Raw genomic sequence first — 15,359 nt, forward strand, 5'->3', positions numbered from 1 at the left:
ACGGTTAATGCAATACCAACAGGGTAGGCCGCTTTAAAACCAATGGTGGATTAATCGCCTGCAGACTGGTGAGAAATGTAAACCGAACAAATACATTTTCACTTTACCTAGGGTGATAGTGACCTAAGGCCATTCATCTAGGCTTTATTTTGTTTACCAGTAACATGTTTACCAGACACACGGTAGCAATTTTCTACACCAACCAGCATCACGAATCACAAGGGCATAGGTAAATTGGGAGTTACGCACAGAGGGACACCGCTAGCCGATTTCATTTCTTCTCGGAAAATACTGCGTCATAGGCGGATTTCGCCAGTCCCGATACACTGTCCTTCAGCTCGCCCAGGTTGGACGGGATGGTTGGCAGCTCCAGCTGCTTATCGCCCGGCTTCACGCCATACACAAAGTTGTACCCGATCGTAGCATACTTTTTCGCCTCCACCAATCCGTGCTGGGCGTACATTTCCGCCTCCTGCGGGTAGCAGATGGACGCTACGCCGCCGGCACCGAACGAGGTGTAGATGACGCGCTTGAAGAAGCCACCGCGCAGACCGAAGATCAGACCGGCCAAACCACCGATCGCGATGGCTCCGACACGTGGCATCGTATTGTCCTCCTGGTGCAGATAATCGTTGATGACTGCAAATCGGGATGCGCTGTTAGATTCTAGACATTCAGTTGCGTGAAACAAGCTACAAAGGACTTACATTTAGTTTGCTTCTTGCCTTCCTCGACCAGGTCGACTATTTGCTTCTTTTGATCGTCGACCAGCTTCGATGCTTCCTGCACCTGTACACGGATCGCCCGGAATCCCTCTTCAAGCATGGCCGACGGCCCGGTCGATTCGTTCCGGCGCTGGTGGCATTCACAGGCAATTTTCTGGTTGAGCGGTCGGTAGAGGGGAAGTTCCGATGGTCGGCAGACCATTTTATTGGGCTCCTCGGCGACGGCAGACTTCGGCTTGTCTGCTCCGGCGCTGGCATTCACGGCCACCGCACCCAGCAGCAGCGGCGTCGCTATTGTGCTCACCGAGCGGAACATCGCAACCAAATGGTCCTAAAATACTACATTTTCGTTTTAAAATGGGATATGTAAACAGAAAACTAGACTTACGCTTAAAATTATGTAATTTTTCGTTGTTTTTCGTTTGCTGACCAATTATGAATGTTGTCGCCGAACAGTTTTTGACAGATTGACAGCTGGTGGAAGATGGGAAAAAAGAAAAAAACAAAGGCTACATGATGCAACCCAAATAACAAAATCTAAGCGTCTGATTGAAGTCAGTTAATGGTCAAATAACAAAGTTTAAATAATGGCCGGACGATTCGGTTTGAAACAGTCAGTGAGGCAACAAAATAATTAAAACAACATAATACGAAAATATATATGTAAAAAAATATATGACAAGAGTGGTCCGTTTTGCAATAATACATAAAATTGTTATCCAAAAATCGTTTGTCAAAATTTACACTTTTCCATTATGTCTTCGTACTGCGCATGAACATGGAGCAAAATCGATCGATTTTTCAACGCCTCCACGAAGCTCCCAAAGCGACAAAACGTTCACATTATTAGCAAAGAAAACAGTCGAGTGAAAGCATCACTAAAAGCTCATATTAACCATGTAGGTACTTCTGAAAATAAGAACGATTGAAAAGCTGAAGAAGTAATAGACATTATTAATTGTTTAGTGTAACATAAATGAAAATTGTTTTGTTTTCTGTTATAAGGTTACAGGTAAAAAGTGCATTGAACGCTGTTACGGGGACAACTGGTTAACGCCACGGTTATGAAGGTCAATAGCAGAGACGCTTTTGCAACAGGGAAGTAGTACCAGTTGTTGAATATCGGACATTTTCGGACAGTTGTCTGTAATGATGCTGATATCATAACCGCTTTAATCTTATTCCCACTAATACGCAGATTACAATTTCAGCAAAATCGAATAGTTCTTCTTGCGTGTGAAAGAATGTGTGTATGTCTGTGCGAATGTGTGCGTGATTGAGATTGAGTGCTTTCTCTTAGTTTTAAGAGATGATTTGGGGAGGGATTCAATGCGCAATATTGTAGCAGCTTCTCGCGCTTACCGTAGCTACCGCGTAAAGCACGAGAAGCTGTGGAAGGTAACGCAACTAAACTGGGTTTTCTTATTTGTCGCTTTTCGCACAAACTCTGGACACACCCGTTCAACTTGCAGCAAAGTTCCTTCGCCTGCTGGCTACCGCTGCAGAAGCGCATCCATATGGACGAGACTGGCTGGACTATCCTGCGCATCCTGTCGCAGCGTAATAATGACGAAATCGCGAAAGAGTTCGTCAAGCTAAAGTCGGAAGCCCGGCAGGAGATTGCGGCTCAGGGTTAAAAGGCAAAAGTTAAACAAAAATATGTCAGTGTTGCGTGGACCGAAAACATAACATAATAATTCGTTATTAACTATTCGTGAATATAAGATAAAAACAAAGAGAGAAAATTAAGAAAAAAAACAACAACAAACACATACACACACAGAAACACAAAACTATCCAACTTACATTAAAACAAACCTAGAGCTCCTAAGAAGTAAAAACGAGAGCAGTGAATGAGGGCAGATGTAGTTATGAAAGAAAATAACAGTAAGATAAACAGTAGCAGAGTAAGACCGTCATTACGAACGCTTAGAATAGATACCGAAGGAAGACTGTAGAGATAGGGAATGCAAAGCGATAAAAGAAGAAGAGATAAGAGAGAAAGAGAAAGAGCGAGAGAGACAGAGAGTTGTTAAACCAGCAGCAGCAGCAGCAACGCTATACATAACTAATCTTTAACTCTCGACTATATTTCTATTCCTACAATCGAACCATCACTGTGTGTATGTGTGTGTGTATCTCCAAATCGCAAATTGTATTGTCGTCATAGTTATACAAACTCGTCGTCTAATAGGAGCGTCGTCTAAAAGGATTTGGCAGGCGTTGTTGGCATCCGGAGCGACGGCGGACACATTCCGTCCGTTCCGTATTTGGTTTTGAATGAATCCTGCCCAGTTTTGCCCAACTTCCCACTTTACTACTATCATCAAACTCGAGCAGCAATGAAACAATCGATGTTATAAAGGGAGAGAAAGAGCAAGATAGTGAAGCTAAAAGCGATCAGCAGATTTCCGGGAGCTCTCCATATCCAACCCTTACTGTGAAAAACAAAACCAAAATACATATATCTAATGTTGTTTACTCCTCTTACTCTGCGTTACGATGTTATCAGTTACGTTTTGATGAAAATGAAACAAAAAAAAAACACAAAACATACACAAAAACTTAAACACATAGCAAAGATCGACTCTCGTTCCGTTCAGATCAATGTAGAAACCAGCTAGGGTCAACAGATTGGTCAACCGTAGTGCGGTAAGCAAAAAGCCAAATACCAAAAATCGAAAGACAAAACCAACAAGAAACAATCAAAAATCGCAACAACAACAAAAAAAGTTAATCGCCCGTAAAGTATTATGTTTGTCCACTGGATGTAAGGATTATGAGAAAGGATAGGAAAAAAGAAAGAAAGGAAAACCATCAATGTTGATTTGAAGTATAAATTCTCTATATAATAAGAAAGGGTATAAGAACGAAGAAAAAACACAAGTAAAGCCATTACAACGACTTGTTGTTTTCAATACAGTACGCACAGAGAGGGTAAGGGAGGTAATGAAAAAGAAGCATAGAGACAGAGACAGAAAAAGAAAAAAAGAAAGAATGATACAGAGAGAAGGATACAGAGTTTTTTCATTGGTTGTCATAATTGTGGGACACTTCCTAGACTCTTTCTTTTGTAAAGTGAACTATATCTGTTGGGAATTGGACTCGATGGCACCCTTTTTGGTCCAAAATAAGTGCTATAGAATTCCCACTTCACATAACGTTCATTTCCAGTAAGAAAGAGCATATAAAGTGTCCCACAACTATGAGAATTTCTGAAAAGCCCTGTAAAACATTGAACGATAAAAAAAAGTAAAACAAGCAAAGATAATAACCAACCAGTAAGAAGAGAAATCAGCCACAAAAGTATCGAAACAGCATAGTAAACACTTCGTAATCGTTATCGGCAGACAAAGGCAGCATTCATGTACACCGTATATAAATATCATACCAAATATCATACATACGCATACGAACCTACCTACCAATCCTAACTACCTGCCTACACCAGCATACACCCTCTTATCTACCTTTCATGCAAACATACCCGACCTACCCCAATAACTACCTACCAAGAGCACATACATATACTGCATATATATATATACACATATAGAACAAAATGCAAACCACAAACGAACATACCAGGCATGTAGTGTCAGAGAGCAAACGTATAAGAAGTAATCATAGTTGTAACACAGAGGTAATATATACATATACATATATATCACACATTATTAGCTCCCATAATACATTCGGCCGCTATGTAGGGGTGTAGCCGCGATCATCAGTCAGTCAGTGTAGTGCAGTGAGTCTGGGAAGCGAGACGGTTCGGTAGCAGAAGGCACATCATTGTAAGCTAGGATATGTAAAAATGTTATGCACTTAGCAGATGAAAAACAGTTGATAGAAGCTATTACAATTTGATTGTTTAAACATATTTTCTAACAATTCCTTGCTTATAGTAAGATACAAATTCCAAAAATAAATCTTTTGCAAAAACAATCCGACTTGGTCGTTATTTTGGGGAACGATACAATCTGTTTCAAATGGTATCTGGTATCTGGATTTGCCTGTTTAAGTATGCTCACTTGTTGTCTTCGGGTTATATTCATTAACTTAAAAGCCCACTGGTAATGCTCCTGTATGGATACACAAGGACCAACATTATCTGGCCTCGAACCTGGATAGTTCCCAGGCTCCAACTTCCATAACGATTGTATGTTTGATCGATGTAAGATTACATTATAACATCATAAGATCACATTTCAATTAAATTACAGTTTAACATTTACAGTCCGTTCTAATGATGAATAAAAATATTATTACAATGTTGATAGATGATCGATAACTAACTGAACTGATATTAAAAATCGTGTAGTATGTTGGTGCAATGCAATTCATTTCAGACGATTCAACATAATTGTTAGATAAAGTGGCCACTAAATGTGACCTATAAAATGTTGCAATGCAATCAATTTTAACCATTTCCGATTTCAAGGAGATATGTTTGTTCAATTCCTTCCAATAACAAATGTACAACCATTAACACCCACCCAGCAGCCAAACAGGCAGCCATACACACGAAGACAACAAAATGTCAATTTAATCAGTCAGTTGCAATGGAATGCTTCCGTACGATCTCGGTAAAATGATTAATTTCCTACACATCTGCCATGGTGGAATTAATAATAAAAAAAAACAGAAGTAAACCCTTTGTGCATGATGAGATGGGTGGGAAAAATTCCAATCAACTATATCAAAGTCATTCCAGTTGTGTGTGTGTGTGTGTGTGTGTGTGTGTGTGTGTGTGTGTGTGTGTGTGTTTATGTTTGTGTCTACAGCATCCCTGCCAACAGCAGGACAGGCTGGTTTTTGTGATATACACATGCACGCACGTACCGCCCAGCAACCAGGTCATAGGTTCGAAAGAACAGTACACCAACAGCTCGAGCGATGTATGTCATGCCCGGTGGAGGTTGAATTTCCATTAGAAAATTGAATTAAAAATCTGAAGCACAAAATGGATCAAGAGTTCGCCACCGCCTCCTCCATACTAACGACCTCTTTCTTTCGGGGCGCCGTTGCCCGTAAGGAGAGGGTAGCACCGGGAGTTCTCTCGGTTGATCGGTATTCCCTTATCAGGATATCTCCGTGTCGAGGGGACGATCAGGGGTGGACCATGATTCAACACGTGAGAAGTGGAACTCGACAACAAAACCAGACACACTCGCCTCCCAAATGGACTGGCAAATCGAATCGGCCCCCATCGGAATGGGGATGTGCGGAGGGAAGGATGCAGACTCTGTGCGAGAGTTTGCGTGCGTGTGTGTGTGTCCATTCTTGCCGAGGCATCTGCAAATGAAATAAAGCCAAAATGCCAGCACGTATCACTGCTGCAATTAGGATGTGACGCGACCGTTCCCCCAGCAATGTGTCCATTATTGCGCGTATGTAGCTGCTTGGTGGCGTATCTTGATCGTCTTCTTCCCACAGTCTTCCGGTCAATGTCCGTTCAGGGACGGGGACCGGACGTATCCTGGATGGGTTCTTTCTTCCACAACCAACCGCTTAATGCCTGGTAGCACACAATAAAGCGTACGGGCACGAGTGTGTGCGCGGTCTGTTTGGTGTGTACGTCCATTTGAAAAATGCAGCAGAGCACTAAAAACTGTCTCCTGTGCTGTGTAGGTCAGTGCACAAATGAGCAAGGAAAAGCGCTGTGACCGTATGTGTCTCTTCTATTTTTTTTTCAATGAGCACTAAAACCACTTCGATCTTGGCTTGGTTCGTTATTTGGTGTTCAGCTGGAAGGAAATGACATCACTCGAAGCTCGGGCAGCAAAAGCTGGCACCCAACACCAACAGCCAGCACCATTTTGCGGAAAGAGCATTTTACTTCCAGCGAACCCAGTTGGCTGGTTCTTGGCTTGGTAGGAAGGAAAGGACAGAGTGATGCCGGAACGCTTGAAGACATTTTCCTTGTGCTCGGTCGGGATGAAATATGGTCGTACCATGATGGTGACGATAGCTATCTTTTCATGTTTGTCACAAGTACCACCGGCGGCTAATGTTGGATGTGCCCTCCCGGGCTTACGATATGGCACCAGGAGCCAGGCCAATGACTCATATGATCGAAAGACAGAAGCAACTCGGGATGCGGCATAAAGGTCTGCATGATGAGAGAGACTGGGAAGCGATGGAAAGCTTCGGTCTGGGATAGATGGGACCCTCGAGAATTGAGGTACGTGTAGCAATCTGGATATGCAATATTGGGAAGCAAAGCTCTGCTGAACACAGTCGAGTTAGTGTTTCTTTAAAGCCTTGCCAAAATTCCAACACACCAGCTTTTACTGTTATCGATTTCAGAATTTTTAAGCATTTGCCAGTGCATTAAAATTGAACCAGCAGTCAGCGCTAACACTACCAATTCGTCCACCTGACCGATGCTATCAGTGTAATGTAAAACATTTTCCATTACCGTAGTAAGGAAATGGTGCTTTTGTGCCATACTGCATCCTGTTTCGGCCGCGTGTGACAAGCAGAATGTTGTCGTCGGTATAATGAATTATGCACCACATTCCAAAAGCCAGCATCCAGAGCGCTGCTGTTGCCCGTTGCCCTCATTGGATTTTCCTGTTTAACTTTGCAATGGTAAACAGTGTGCATTTCATGATTTGTTGTAAAAAAAATACACTCTCACACACGCACACGTGCGCTGGGTCATGGAAATGGAAACTGAGAAGTACTTCCCGCAATTGAGAAGCTTTCTGGGGGAGTTGTTTTAGTTGATTGGACTGGCCTCAAACGCTCGTAAACGCTTTCGCTTCGGCTTTCGGGGCCCGTTTGGCATAAAGTTTGGTGGTCCCGGTGCCCGGACAAAAATGCCGGAGTAGGTCAATAAACATAATTAAAACTGTGTGTGTGTGTGTGTGTGTGTGTGTGTGTGTGTGTGTGTTTTTTTTTGTCTTTTCCATTTGAGATGCAGAAAAACTCCTAGGACGAAAACGGGATGTTTGGCAGAGCTAGGAATGGTTTTATTTTGGGATTGCTGTACCAAATTTAATTGTCACTCTTTTATGCGCAAACACAAGGGAAACAAAAACTTGGGGAAAGAAACAGTGCTTCAGTTTACTATCACAAATTAACGCTTTAATTAGATGCTTTAATGGATGCAATAATCTGAGGAAGCTATACAGATATCCCGCGAGGTCAGCTGCTTCTTGGAATAGGGCAGTTCAGACAAATATCAAAGGTAATGGTACAAAAGTTGTTTGTATTGAAACGTGCTCTCGGAAGTTAAGAGCAAAGTTTCCTGATATTCAGACCAACGCTCGTGCACGCCAAACGTGTGCAAACTGTATCCACCGTGCACATGTATTACAGAAAAAGGAATGAAACCCGCAAAACAAAAGGAAAAGAAACATTCAATCGGTACAACACAACTTTCATACTTCGCTTAGCATGCAAAACAGCAGCAGCTGCTATTGCTGTCCGAGAAGATTAGTTTAAGAGGAAGAACTTGCTCGAAGGGAGCTTATGGATTTCATTTAGCAGTGATTCCACAACCACTTGGAAAAAGCATGCTAGTCATAACAACCGTATCGATCAAGCGCTATAAATTGCAATACTTCTGTTAGTGTGGATATGAAGAAGCTCCTACAGTTCCTACAACCTCCAAGAACGGTCTTTATTAATATGAAAAATGAATTGAAAGAATAACGTTAGAAAACGTCATTAATTCATGAATGTTTTTATGTATTTGAAAATACCAGCGAAATGAGAAAATTCTGGAACTTACTGAGGTATGTATCATTGAAATTGAAATATGTACAGTAATAAACCTGCTAGAAATAAGATGGCTATTTTCCTTAAATAATATAAAACTCTAAACGTCTAAAAAGAGCAATAGAAAGCTAAGTTAGTTTTACAAACTATTGGATGGAAATTCACAACTATTCCCACGCAAACCATGCAGTCGGCAAACAACCAATGCAATAATTCAACATAATTGTACTGATACACCCATTTTGTTGGTGTTTTACAATGCAAACTGGAACGATTTCTTATTTTTCATTTAAAACACATTAACGTGCGTGTTGAGTTTATGAACGCATTATGAATTCAGTGCAGGTTCGCCCAAGTACAGCGCGTGATGTATTTACCGATACACAGAACGATTTAAAGAGAATGGTGCTTTACTGTTCCAGGCTCTCCAAGTGCAAACGTTCTTTGTGCCGATTCTAATGTGGAAGAAATTTAATTTCCTTTCTTTCTTCGGTGCTGTAAATGAAGCACATTCCCCAGCACAATGCACGAGCAAAGCGAGCATTAAAATTTCCTCCTTGTAATGTGTGTGTGTGTGTGTTACGGCGAAAAGAATAACCTAACGTTCCGACGACAAGAGTTCAATTTCCTGCTAAATCCTTTCCCTGCAGCCTGCCATAGCGTAGTCGCTAAACTAACGTCGCTTACCGTCCAATTTACCAAAACCGACCTACCGCGCAACCTACCGGCCGAACCTGAACCGAACGGGCTAAGCTCACTCACCAGTTCGCTATTCGCTATTCTGTTCACGGGGCAACGTTGAAGCAGCGGCTGCTACCAAGACGACCTCCACACTTGCACCGGGTCGTACCGACCGGGCGGTGTGTGGTGTTTTATCGATATTTCTTCGATAGTCTCGAAGCATCCTCATTCTTTACAGCTTTTTTGTGTGTCTTGTTGTGCATCATACACAGGAAGTCTGGCAAGAAGAATGGTCTGCTCTTGCGTAAACTACAGTACAGTACAAACAGTATCGTTACCGTAGCTGTAAGCTTATGCCAGCACGTATTATATGGGGTGGGGAACATTGAACGAAAATTATAGAATTCAAGGAATTTCGTACATTACTAATACTTGTTGTGCATGCTCTAGAAGAGGGTCTACATCGGAGTGTGTGGCTACCACGAGCCAGGGCATCGCAGCCTCTACGTAAAGATGTCGGGTCCGTGTGCCCATGCCAACGTTCGCAATGGGGATTGTGCCGTGGTTTCCGCGTACTGCAGAATGGCGCGTTCCATAGCGTTCTACAGTACAGTGAGACCACGGTCCAGCCTGCAGGCGGACAGGTGGAAAGGAAAATCCGCAAAAGAAAATCAGAACGGCGAGAAGAAAAGCGTGCATGGAAAATGGAGGAAACATGGCATTCGCCTGATGGGCACTGCGCATGTCCAGCGGTGTTCTCTGCTCCTCGCTGGGTAGATTCCTGACGCTCTTTTACCAAGGACTCTCTGAGCTTCTCTCTTGCAAGTGAGTCATAATTTTGTAGGACGTTTTCCAAAATTCTAAACGTACTATTATACTCTAATTCTCCGCAAATAAATATAAATTAAGATATACATTAACCGTTGCACTGCTAATGGTAAAAAATAGGATTGCCCTGTGCACACCTTGTGCCCCTTTGTCGACAAGAGGGTGAATGCGAGAGCGTTGATGGCCGATTCGTAAAAGGGATTTCCTGCAGCGGATCAATGATTACACCTTTGTTATGCTAACGCAGAGTGTGTCGCCGTCGAAACCGTCAACGTCGCCTTCCCCTTTGGCCACCTTCAATAGCCTCGTGTCTCCATCGTGTCGCAATCGATGAGGCAGTAGCGTCGGCTGTAGCATGAAGAGAATAAAAAAAAAAAAACCCCGCTTGCCGAGAAGTGGTAAAACAACTGTCCTGTGTCACCCAGCCCGAACCACCACCCGTTTAATCCGTATCCCTTGACTGCTCAGCTACTCCCTCTTTGTAAGAGAGCGCTGGAGCAGTCCGTGTGGGTTGTACGGGAGCCTGAGCGTACAGAGTGTCTGTAATTTGCTCGCAACTAGCTGGTCTCCGAAAGCGTTCTCTCCCAAGCGCCGAAGGGCCAGTCGTCTTGCCATACAGCGCACAACAGAACCGAACCCTGTGCTCCGTTCTCGGGCAGTTCGACAGTTTCGATACAGTGCCGTAAGCAGTCACATCGGAAATTGCTTCCGTTCCAGTGGTTCTCAGTGCAGGTACCGCGGGTTCGACGACTGGCCAATCCGCAGAGGTGTGCAAGCTGTGTGCGTTGAGGTGATGGTGGTGTTGGTGGTTACCGCTTGCCATCCCGGTACATAGGTCCATACCTGGTCGAGCAGGCTTAATGAGCTTTGGTCGTCAGTTTCTCAACAGTTGCTGATTCTAGCGGAAACGTTGGGGTGGATGGGGGTCGGAGCAGAGTAGGGGACGAAAAGTGTTTTACATTAGCGGCGTTAGAGGTGATCGAACGAAATCGAACAAGCACTTTGTCGAGTAATCGATACAATACTCTTGCTTACCAATGAGTCATCGACAGAATCAGTGCCACCATCGATATAATGCGAAGAAATTGTACTGTATTCAACAATTTTAAGTACGTGAAGGAAACACCTGTGAAAGAGTGTGCTGAGACGAAGTTCCTTTTAATTGTTGGTTCCTTAGACTGATTCCATTTCTAGGTCTGCGGTGGGAAGACCGTGTTTAAATGCAAGTGCCTGCCATTACGCGAAAGTTTCCCTTGCAGAAAGTCAACCATTTCTGCCACAAGGACGAGACGCTGTGTGTGGGAATTCTAACTCGTAAGAATTTCCATGACTGTTTTCCGCAGTGTACGAGTGTGTATGTGTGTGTGTGTGTGTGTGTGTGTGTTTGAGTTTCTATTGATGCAATGTAAAACCTGAAATGTTTCGTGTTCCGTGTGACCAAAGGTCGCGTAGTGTACACATACTCACACACGACGCACACTCTCATACACAAGAATCGATCGGTGAAGTATGAATCATCCGTCGGAAAACTGCTCTTTCGCTCATCTCCTACCCCCTTCCCACCATCCAATGCCGGACATTGCGCCATTGTGTGAAAACCAGACCCACCAAATCTCACTGTGCACGGTTGTGTGTGCGCGCGTGTGTGTGTGTATGTATGCGTATTTGTGTGCGCAAATGTTTGTGTATTGGTCGGGTTTGGCGTGCGTGCGCAAATGTGTAGAAAGGAAAACTCCTTTTCACAGTGTATGACTGTGTTTGAACTGTGTGTGTGTGGATGAAAGGGGGATATTGCGCAGCTGAGCGAACACAATGAGCAAGCTATGTGCTCTACACGGGGCGTGTGTGATGAGCTGCTTCTGCTCCTTTGAGTGTCTACGTGTGAGTGTGTGTGTGTGTGTGTGTGATTGTGCCAAATGAAGCGAGAGAGAACAAAAATACGACTGCCAAGAAGGAGAGAGAGAGGAATATGCGAGAGTTAGTGTGAAAAATAAAAGGCAAGGTGGGGAAAGGGAGAAAAACTCTCTACGTGTGTGTGTGTGTGTGTGGAACCGAACGAACACAAACGCTCTGTTTTGGGGGGGCGAAGGATATACTAAAAACCTCACTACAGTTCTGTGTCGAAGGCGATAGATCCCACGGATTGTGAGCTCCTTTTAGAAAAAAACAGCATTTAATATCGCACTGTCCAAAATCGCGTGTGCCCGAAAATCGGAACTCCCCGTTTGGGCATTGTTTTTGGGCATTGGTTCGCACCAGTTGGTTTTGTGTTGGTTTGTAATTTTTATCGATTGACGTGAACTCGGTATCGAAAGTAGATACACACATTCGAACGATTGTACGTAGTGGAATAGTGGAAGAAAACAGGAACAGGATATTTATCCGCAGCCCACTGCAGGCACGTGGCACGGGAAAGGGGATGTCGATTGGAGACTATTCGATTGGAGGCTAGTAAACCGAACACGAAAAAGGGGATTAGGATATTCGATTACACGCACGGTGAGCCCAGGAACGCTTTACTCTTCGGTTGCAGGCTTATCGGTGTGATGGCAGATGCTGAATCAGCCAGTTTTTCAGGAACGTACGACAGAGGCCAGAAGAATCTTCGGTGAAGTGTGAAGTATTCTACTGGACAAAGAGAAGAACCCCACAGGAAAAAAACTTGCATCATGTATGGGTATATTGGGGGAACATAAGGATTACTTTACGATTGAGTGGTACACGCCAAAGAAGATCAATAGTTTGTGGATAGTTTGAAATTGTCTTAAAAGATAGGAAGGATTTTTAAAATGAGATATTTTATCCTATCATCTTATTCAGTACCAATTTCAGGTGAATCATTATTGCGGTGAGTGTTCAGTTTAGTCTTTGCACCCGAGTGCCGTCCCAGTGTCCCAGTGTCGTGCATTAGTTGCACCTCGTTGCCTTTGTGCAGCGCTACGTTGTGAACATTATAGTGGTACTAAGGTGAAAGAAACGAAAGAGTGTGTAACGAAAAAAGAAAACCAAATCAAACCAAAAACGAACGAGCTCCGAAGTAGAGCTACGGAAGGATACAGTGTGTTGTATACAGGTGATACAACCTGGTAGTTTGAAAGTGTGTCGCAGTTACTGCCGTTTCAGCGTCCATTAACATAGTAGCAGCAGCAGCAGCAGTATCAGCTACGATGTCATCCTCAGTGTGGCCAGTGGCGTTTGCCCTTGTCCTGGTGACACTTTATTCCACGGTCCCGTCTCAGGTAAGAAGCGCTTTAGAACGGCTTAAGTCTAGCAGAAGGACGAGCTAATCGCGTCGTCAAGTTACAGGTACCGATCTGATAACAGGGATCAGTATATAAGCTTACAGCACAGTATCGAATGTGTCCTCAATTTTAACCCCTGGGGTGCAATATCAGATATTGATTCCTGCTCGGTACACCGCAGAGTTGTCGTACCTCTTTTGTCAAGGCTATCACCGGCGGGCCCGTGTGGCTCATGACTACCAGCACCCCCAGGAACACCCTTGAACCTCAAGAAAGGACTGCACGCAACGTGAAACAAAGAGCGCCCGCTTTATTTCTTCGCCATAAGCCTTTGGAGCTGGTTCGTGTTTCGAGAACCCCGGCGAAAGGGTTCAAATGTCAACTTATGGCTTTTTTAATGCATTCTTGATTGCATTTTGTGGCGGGGGCCTTCTTATTTTTTGTTCTTGTTGTTGCCATTTGGCTCGATTCAGCACCTTCAACTTGACCGGGAACAGGTCGGTCGTTTCGGTTAGCAAAAACTTCTTACGGCGTAACCAGGCAGGAAATTAGATTCCGCTTGAACGCAGGTCCATTGCACGCTACCCGCCGAAAGGGATATAAGATTACCTTGAGGAAACCTTTGTAGTGTGCGGGCACTTTCGCAAACCCCTACCGAACCGGGAACCCCTGTGCGGATCGGTCTTTTGCGTTGGATAGCGATTCTTGTAATTGCTGTAGGGTACCATACTAAGGAAACAAAAAAAGCAGGACCTCTGTGCATCTACACCTGGCACGCTCGGGGTGTGTGGAGCTCCCAACCATACGCATCTAGTTCCTACAGGCGTTTGTTCGACGACCAGTGAAAGGATACAGCACTTTCCCTACCTTGGTATATATTTTTAGTTACCAAGTTCTGCATTACTGCTTCGCCCTATTGCGTTGTGGGCACGGTTTGACGTTAGTAGCCCCTGCAGACCTTGCGTGGGTTGCAAGTAGTTAAGTGGAGCTGGAAATCAATACTGGAGCACATTTTCTTCACGTGTGCTTCACAGAGCAACTCTTTTACTCTTGTTTGATATATCTAGAGCAGTGCCCAAGCAGGAAAGGGATAGCAATGAGTCCTGCAAAAACGAAAGCGAAGTATACCGTGGGAGTATGTTTACATGCGATTTTAAGTTTTACCATGTGGAAAACTGTAAATGCGAAGGCACACGTTCCTCGCTCGTTGTTTATTCTTCGGCAAGGACTTTAGCACCGGGCAAATACCAAACTGGGAAACCGGGGTTTCTTCTGACAAGCAGCCGTCGGAAAACCACCCTGTGCGGGATATGTTATGCTACACGTCTCCACACACATTTCACACCACCACTACCACTGCGGTGGTAAATGCCATGCAGGAAGGGTCACTTCCTATCCACCCGCACACTGCGAACCGTACACCACCACCACAACCACCACCAAACCGATTGTCCTGCGCAAAAAGAATTTCGGAATTGAACCTGGTGTGGTATGTGTATGCGTGCCTTACGCTGGCTGCCACCCTCGTGTCTGTTTTCGGTGTGCCGTAGCGTACAGCAGGGGCAGCTGTTCGACACTTCTTGCCCGCGCGAAGGGGTGCCGTGGGGATGTGTCACAAACTCTGACAGCCCACACACCCCAAGTCGTCCCGTACACAGCCGTGGGAACGTTTTGACGGAGGATTGTGTCCCTCTAACCTCCCCCCCCCCCCCCCCACCCATCAATGCTTTCGGTGTTACTTCGGGGCGTCAGGGAGCGCTGCGTGTCCCGCGTTGCCTTCAGCTCTAGTGTGACGAAGGATTTTAATATGCAGCATGAGTCATGATGGGCTGAACTGTGTGGTACGGGCACAGCGAAGACTGACAGCACGGGGTGTAGACTGTGTTTGCCCGTGAAACAAACGCGTTATCCTTTTTTTTTGTGAGAAAAATAAATACAGCAGTGACGACTGCTTCCTAACAGCTTACTGTCGCGTTTTGCACAGTGGCAGAAATGTGCCCTGCATTCCTGCTGGAGCTGCTAAAGAGGGGTTGAAATATTGTTTTTTTTTTTTGTTCATTTCTTTGCTACCTTAGCAAGCCTCTTTTGCGATCTTTTCTAGGTTTCTGGTTGTTGTGTAATATATCAACCCGGGGGAAAACACATCTCTATACAA

At 44.4% G+C, this 15,359-nt stretch overlaps 2 protein-coding genes and 1 long non-coding RNA gene across 17 annotated transcripts in view; 2 read left to right on the forward strand and 1 right to left on the reverse strand.

The window, feature by feature from the left end:
* Nucleotides 1-95: 95 nt before the first annotated feature.
* LOC1273178 (MICOS complex subunit MIC27) lies at nucleotides 96-1,199 on the reverse strand. Of its 2 annotated transcripts, none has more exons than XM_061647956.1 (3): nucleotides 1,114-1,199; nucleotides 708-1,056; nucleotides 96-639 (listed from the first exon to the last, which is right to left on the reverse strand). In XM_061647956.1, exons 2-3 carry the CDS (start codon nucleotides 1,039-1,041, stop codon nucleotides 272-274), a joined length of 702 nt encoding a protein of 233 aa, XP_061503940.1. In that variant the 5' UTR covers nucleotides 1,042-1,056; nucleotides 1,114-1,199; the 3' UTR covers nucleotides 96-271. The 2 variants fall into 2 exon arrangements, with proteins under 2 accessions (XP_061503940.1, XP_312131.4); XM_312131.6 differs by having other exon boundaries at nucleotides 708-1,064.
* Nucleotides 996-4,670, forward strand: LOC4577224 (uncharacterized). The gene is made up of 2 exons (XR_009765242.1): nucleotides 996-1,624; nucleotides 1,731-4,670. It is a non-coding gene; the product is annotated as an uncharacterized LOC4577224 (long non-coding RNA).
* Nucleotides 4,671-10,561: 5,891 nt separating this feature from the next.
* Nucleotides 10,562-15,359, forward strand: part of LOC1273174 (amyloid-beta-like protein) — a 70,268-nt gene continuing 65,470 nt past the window's right edge. For 5 of the 14 annotated variants that reach the window (XM_061647940.1, XM_061647951.1, XM_061647952.1 and 2 more), the window contains exons 1-2: nucleotides 10,563-10,694; nucleotides 12,795-13,201. In XM_061647940.1, the coding sequence (XP_061503924.1) occupies nucleotides 13,130-13,201 (72 nt within the window). In that variant the 5' untranslated portion in view covers nucleotides 10,563-10,694; nucleotides 12,795-13,129. Of the gene's footprint in view, nucleotides 10,790-12,211; nucleotides 12,236-12,782; nucleotides 13,202-15,359 lie in introns of those variants that run through there. The other 9 variants (XM_061647948.1, XM_061647942.1, XM_061647941.1 and 6 more) reach the window with 9 other exon arrangements.

This window comes from Anopheles gambiae, chromosome 2, assembly GCF_943734735.2.
Source record: "Anopheles gambiae chromosome 2, idAnoGambNW_F1_1, whole genome shotgun sequence".
Taxonomy (NCBI): domain Eukaryota; kingdom Metazoa; phylum Arthropoda; class Insecta; order Diptera; family Culicidae; genus Anopheles; species Anopheles gambiae.